Source organism: Galeopterus variegatus, unplaced genomic scaffold, assembly GCF_000696425.1.
Source record: "Galeopterus variegatus unplaced genomic scaffold, G_variegatus-3.0.2 Scaffold388, whole genome shotgun sequence".
In the NCBI taxonomy this organism is placed as follows: Eukaryota; Metazoa; Chordata; class Mammalia; order Dermoptera; family Cynocephalidae; genus Galeopterus; species Galeopterus variegatus.
This window is the reverse complement of record NW_007726499.1, coordinates 323,878-330,768: the sequence shown is the minus strand read 5'-3', so window position 1 is coordinate 330,768 and position 6,891 is coordinate 323,878. Positions and strand designations below refer to the sequence as shown.

At 50.9% G+C, this 6,891-nt stretch overlaps 1 protein-coding gene across 1 annotated transcript in view; it reads left to right on the top strand.

Moving 5' to 3' along the window:
- The first annotated feature begins 806 nt into the window (after positions 1 to 806).
- The window catches only part of KY (kyphoscoliosis peptidase), a 49,567-nt gene continuing 43,482 nt past the window's right edge, over positions 807 to 6,891 (top strand). The window contains exons 1-3 of the mRNA XM_008568221.1: positions 807 to 894; positions 989 to 1,127; positions 6,606 to 6,721. Coding sequence (XP_008566443.1) covers positions 807 to 894; positions 989 to 1,127; positions 6,606 to 6,721 — 343 coding nt within the window. The remainder of the gene's footprint in view (positions 895 to 988; positions 1,128 to 6,605; positions 6,722 to 6,891) is intronic.

The window sequence follows — 6,891 nt, the reverse complement described above, 5'->3', positions numbered from 1 at the left end:
CAAGGGATGCTCCAATTCCATGTTGAACAGGCACACTCTGGCATCAGACTCCAACAGCTGTGCATACCCCACTACCCCCTTCTCACTGGGCGCTATGTGAGCCAATAGACTTTGTGGTTTCCATCCACATACAGCTTTGGGCAGCGCAGTCCAGAAGTGAACTGTTAAGTAGCATGCTTGGCAGTTGCCCTAGACCTGCTTGCTTCAACCCCTCATTCCGAGGCTCTGTCTCAGCAAGCGTGTTCAACCTAACTCTGCTCTTCACGTTTTATTCACATCGGACAGGTGTCCTCTGCTTTCCTTCAGCCAACTCCTGTGCTGCTCCTCTCAGGATGCCTTTCAATTTCATTGTTCCCCTCATGAGCGGATACGCACAGTATTTTCTAGGTCGACTACAAGGGAGTGACATTCATCTCTGTGTCCCCACACCACCAGACACAAGGCCTAGAACATAGTGTCTGGTTCCAGATGGAATGAAGGAACTGTAATTGGATGGGGGTAGGGGACGAATGGATGGATAGTGAACAGGTGGGTGAATGAAGTGTGTTAGATGGAAGGACAGAAGGACGAGATTGGCAGAGTGGTGTCTAGGTAGAGATGAAGGGATGCCTGAAGAGAGGGCTGAGTGAGTGGACAGGTGGACAGATGGATGGGTGTGAAGGAGCATGGTACTCACGTATGCAAGAGGATGGACAAGGAGACGGGTAAGCAAACAACACAGGCACATGCCGTGGCTGGCTGCGGGCTGAGGCAATGCTCCCACCCCAGATCGAAGCTTTCATTCTGTCTCCCATTGCTCTCAAACCATGAAGATGGGGGTGGCGAGGAAGGGCAAGGCTGGCAACAGCAGGGCCCAGTGCTACCTCACTGCAGCTCTGCCCAAGCCCTCGCGAAGTGAGTTTTGCCACAGGCTCCATGCATCACGGTGCTCAGAGCCATGGGGCCTGAGAGGGCTGAGAGCACACTTGCCCCCCGCTCGTCTCCCCAGTCTCGTCCTCAGAAGATGCCACACAGAAAGAGGACGGACTGTTCTCACGGAGCTTTGACTGTCCTCACGCCCCACACAGAAGGCTGGAAACCTGCCAGCTCCACCTGCCAGCTCCACCTGCCAGCCGCCTCCCGCACAGGCAAGCTTGCACACTGGCCACACCGTGGTGTGGCTGGGAGTCACCTGTGGGGCCCTCATCAAACTGAGAGCTCCCTGAGAGCAGGAATTGTATGGTCCTCACTGCCACATTTCAGTGGTAGAGATCCTGACACAGAGTTGGCACAGAAAGAATGTTAGGGGGCTGAATGAAGTGGACAGAGAGTCTTAGATACAACTCACTGTCACTGGGGAAATAATGGCGGCCCTCAGTCTCCAACACCCACTGTGACCTTATGAAGTCCCTGCACCTCTCTGAACCTCCGTTCCTCATCTGTGAACTCAGGATAGAAGTTGATGCTGCTCCACCATCTCTTATGGCTGCAAGGATCACACTGGGAACTGGCTTCTCGTCCGGTCCTTGTAAGGGCCCCCAGCCTCACCCCAAGAGTCCTGACAGCCAAGCCCCAAAGCCGTACGTCCTCCTCCCCAACCTCCTCACCCAGAGGGCAGAGATGGGGCCTGTGGGGAGGAGATGGACAGGCCTCAGGACATGAACATGCCCCGCTTTCAGGTTTCTGAAACTGGGGCTGTGCATAATCACCCTGACCTCAATCTTTCTCCATGAATTATGGAGAGAGAGTTCTCTGAAAAGGAGGCATGTAAAAAGTTCCACTGGGCTTCCTCTCCTTCCCTTATTTTATCCTTCCCAACTTAATAAGGACCATGGCTTATTAGCTGTTCCCATCCAGCTCACCGTGTCCTGTGCCTGCACACGTGAGACTAAAAATACTCATGGCTCCTATTAGAAGCTCTGCCCCAGGGACAGGAAAGGCTGAAGTCTGCACTGACACTAAAAACTGGCTCCCTCATGCCCCTGGGATTCAGGCCACTGGGCCTGTCCTGCTTGGGGCAGATGGGCACCTGTATGCTCCCAACAGTCCCCTGGGGTGTACAGGAATGCTCAAAAAGCTGTTCTAAGTTCATCTGTTTTCATTCAGGCACTCCAAAGCCCTTGTCTGTGTCCCTCCTCACCAACTCATTAGACAACCTCATGCCACCCAGGATAGGGTTCTCTCCCAGGGGACTCATGTCACCCAGAGTACTGCAAGTGGCCAGCCCAAATGTCAGCCTGCTCCTGGAAAAGCCCCCTGTGCCCTTTTCACTAAAACATGCAGAATGGCAAGTGGGTTAGGATCGGTGGGAGGATTGGGCCCATGCAGAAGCCACTGGGAGAAGCATGTTAACTGATTTCTTGACCTTTGTTTCTCTGTCAATAAAGTGGGCATAATGGGATAAGCTATTGTGAAGACCACCTGAGTTCATGGAAGTAAAAATGCAGAATGGTGTACAGAAGTAGGTGACTGATACCGAGCAGACCCAGAGCAGGAACCACAGAGGACACCTCATTTACATCAGAGAGAAAGGCGGATCGAGGAATATGCAAGGGGCATTTTGTAGTTCCGTAATGAACACTTGGCAAAGGCGAAGGGGTAATCTCTCCATGTGCTTTCGTGTGCCACTGGATACCTCTCTTGGCATTGCCCAAGATATTTTAGAAATGGTGGTGAGAGACGAATTGATTTTCATCATCTCCCTCCCCAGGAAAAGGCCAAGAATGCCATAGAGTGTAAAGACCGACATTCAAAGTACCTGAAATTTGGAGTGTAGCGCTTCCTGCATTTGCATGTCATTATGCACAAGAACATGGGACTTCCATAAGCTATGGACAGAAAAATATGGAAAGTCAATTAAGGTGTCATGAACAGAAGTACTGAGGCAGGGTATGGCTGACGGGCCAGTCAGGGAAGGATACACCAGAAAGGTGGAGAACGGAAACTTTAACAGAAGGAGTCACAGCTCCTGGGCACGGGGTAGGGGCAGTGGCTGCATGAGACTGAGCAGCATTGTCTCAGAATCAAGCTCTCTCTGAATTCGTGCTCCGGCCAGTCAGGGAAGGATACACCAGAAAGGTGGAGAACGGAAACTTTAACAGAAGGAGTCACGGCTCCTGGGCACGGGGTAGGGGCAGTGGCTGCATGAGACTGAGCAGCATTGTCTCAGAATCAAGCTCTCTCTGAGTTCGTGCTCTGGATGGCTCTATCAGCAGTGGAGGAAGGTGCTTTTACAGCCTCTTGTCCTCATTTGACCTCCTTCCCCTCTGTTCTCTGGAGTCTGCAAGAAAGACACGGAAGAGCAAATGTTACATGTCTCTGGAAGTCCCCAGTTATACCTCTGGGCTAAAGAGAGAAATCTCAGCTTGCACAGAGCACTCATTCTGTCCGATTTGATTCAAACATGTATTGAGCACTTCCTGTGTGCAACACACATAGGCACAGTGTATGGGGGTGAGGGGGGTGGAGATTCAGAAATGAGTAAGACCATGACTTGGCACTCAAAGAGCTTACAGTGACCAGAGGTGTGGCACTGACTTTGCCACAGACTTTGCTGTGAAACACCAAAGATCTGAGGTAAATCAGAAGAGTATTCTTTTTTCTAATTCCTATTTAAATGTTTGTGTCATTACAGTAAGAAAAAGGAACTAAAGATATAAACCCCAAAAAAATCACACACACACACACACACACACACACACGTGTGCACATGCACAAGTAAATTTGTGGAAAAAAAATGTTCCATCTCAGTGGTAATAAAAATGAAAATTACAATGAGTTATCATGTATCAATTATTATAAAGGCAAAGGTTTATGTAATGACAGTATTCAGCGATTGTGATGGTGTACGGGGAGATGGGTATACAGAGCTAATGAGACTGTAAATAGGTGCAATCTTTCTGGAAAGTAATTTGACATTATATGTATCTCAAACCTTAAAATAGTCGTAACCTTTGACTCAGTAATTCCACTTCCAGGAATCTATTCTAAGGAAATAACCAGATACATGGTCAAAGGTATTTATCATCACGTTATAAAAGAGGACGATGCAAAACAAAGTCTAACAATAAGAAATTAGAAAAAGGGATGGTGGTAGAGCAATATAATGGGTGATTAGGCAGCCTTTTAAATAGGGTTTTGAAGAGTTTTTAGGAAACTATTCATTACATGTGTTGAGTGAAAAAAAGTCGTGATACCAAACTTTGTATGGTGTGATCCCAGTTTTATTTTTTAAATATTTAATTGCATATATTCATTCACTACATATATTGTAGTAGTAAGAAATGACAGAATGTTTAAAAATGGTTATCTCTAGATGGTGAGATGATGAGATTAGGGTGGTTTTATTTTTTTCTTTATATAGTTCTTGCATTTTCTAAATTTTCAGTAATGAGCATAAATCTGGCAGTGCAGCTTGTCTCACAGATGCCCTATGAACTCCATGACCCAGGCACCCAGAGAGGTCTCACCTGAGTCTGAAGACTGAGCTGGGCCCTGGCCCTTCAGCTGGAGTGGAGGCTCCACCTCCCACCTGCCCGTCCTCTCCATCTGAGCCCGGCCCCCCACCTTGCTGGGGCACTCTTCTCCACATGCCCAGATCCTCCTTTGCCTACAGAGCACAGGCATGCGGTGCTTGACTATCTTTTCACGCCAACACCACCCTTGCTAGCATCTTCTCCAGAAGACCAATCTCTGGTAACAGTGGTTTTCATCATGCCCATGGTAACTGTCAAAGCTGTACCTCTCCCTTGTGGATACTCCCTTCTCTCCCATCCCTGCTGACAGTGATCAGTCGCTGCTTAGACAGGCGGCAGAAGCCCCAGGCCAGCAGACTGGCCCTGGCTGTTTTTCAGCTTCCCTCTGACCTCTTCTCCCTGCACCACAGCACCAACCGGCCTGCCCTGCCTGAAACACGCCATTTTTCTCTCTCTCCTACAGCATTCCTTCCAGACCCCTTACCCCTCTGCTTGGAAAGCCCTCACCCTTCTGCTGTGCTTCGTTCCTACTCATTCATCCCTAAGGACACTGTTTGGTGTCACCTCCACCTAGTAGCCTTCTTGAGCCCTGCCCTCTAGGAGGACAGGTGCCTCTCCCCTATGCTTACTCTTTCATGTCATCATATGACATTGCACATAGCAGGGTCTCAAGAACCAGCTGCTGCCTGTGCTGGGCAGCATATTCACAGCCCGCTGAGCAGAAGCAGAAAGCCCTCTTTACAAGTTTAATCATCCTCATCTCAGAACAGTATGAAGCATACTGTTGCAACACAACATTTCTTTCAATGTCTGCAAAAATGGCAGACCTCTGCCTCCCTCTCCATCCCTGACAGGGTTACCTCACTGCTCCCAAAGACTGCTGAATGCTCCTGGCCACCAACTTTTGACCACTTCCACTGCCACCAGTTCTCTCCCACTGATGCCACAGAGACACTGATGCAAAGGCCCAGCTTAGGGCTTGAGCTCAAAGAATTTTTCCAGGAGCCTCAACAGAGGTCTTGGTCCCCTGGGTCCAGGTGTGCTCATCACGGTCATTGAGAGCATCTCCCCTGCAGGCTGACAGCTGCTCTTCTGCTTGGCCTCAGCTCACAGACACGTGGTGGTCATATGGGTGGGGTGAGGGTGGGGTGACGGTGTGGCCGTGTGACCCCTACCCAGCTCCATCACTGACTTGTCACTGCATCTGTCCCTTTCCTCACCCTTAAAATGAGGTAAGAATGACAGCTACCATTTGGAGACCACTTACTATATGTTGGGCACCTTACATGCACGTCATCCTCACAACAGCCCTATGAGAACTCTCATTACCTGAATGACACCGGTGGGAAGATGTAGGGGAAGTGGCTAGTCCAAAGTCACATGGCCTGTGAGTGGTAGTGCTGGTACTGGAATGCAGCCTGTGAGACACAGGCCATTCCAAGGAGAAGGTGGGCGCCCTCAGGGGCAATGCTGTAAGGTGGGAGCAGTACACTGCAGTGTGGGGAGGGGCCCCAGAGCACAGGCCTCCATGTGAGCGGCATCTATTAATGATGAAATCTCAAATTAGGGCACTGCCCCCAACCGGGTAGCCCATAGTGCAAAGGGCTACCGGGCAGATGCTGGTGTAAACACTCCTGAGACCTACAGCCAAACCCTGCGGCTGTTGGCTGGGCAGGACAGGCCAGGCTAAAAATAGGCAGGGTTCTCAGGTCCAACTCCCTGACAGCAGCAGGCAGCTCCCTGTGTCCCAGCCTCCTTCTCTCCCTCTCCCCCTTCCCCATAGGGCAGGAGCCAGGCTTCTAGAAGGAACAGAGATGTTAAGACTTCCATTTCAAGCCAAAGAGGATTGTTAGTTTGATGCTCAGCGGACATGTTTCAAGTTCTGGAGGGGCCATAACCGGGGGTGGGGGTTCTGACCCCAACACCCCACCCTGCTCCCTTCTATAGAGGGACAACCCCCAAAACCCAGCCACGTAATGAGGGAGACCAAAGCCAAAACTTGTCCTGTTCTCACATTTTGCAGAACCCAACCCGGAGACCCCTTGCTATCTCCTTTTCCTGAACCACTCTGTGTTGACAGCACTGAGATTTTTGTATTTGCTAGTGGCTTTTAGGAAGAGGTCTGCTTGAGCCCTCTCGGGAACCCCCTAGAGATCGTGGGGACCAGGCAACACTGGGCCATCGGGAGAAGAGTCCTGAAGTCCAGGAGCGGCGCTTCAAGTGCACCGGGCAGGAGGCTCTGGAAGCGGCAGCCGGTGCCGGTGCAGGTCAGGGCTCGGCCGGCGGGGATTTCCTTTCAAAGGTGACTTAGAGCCGCCTCATTAGGGTAGCGCCCTCCCGGGCGGGCCCTAATGGCGTGTTTGGCAGAGTCAGCGAAACGCGGCGCCCAGCGGCCCGGGCGGCGAGGCAGCGCCCTCTCCCGCGCCCGCGCCCTCTC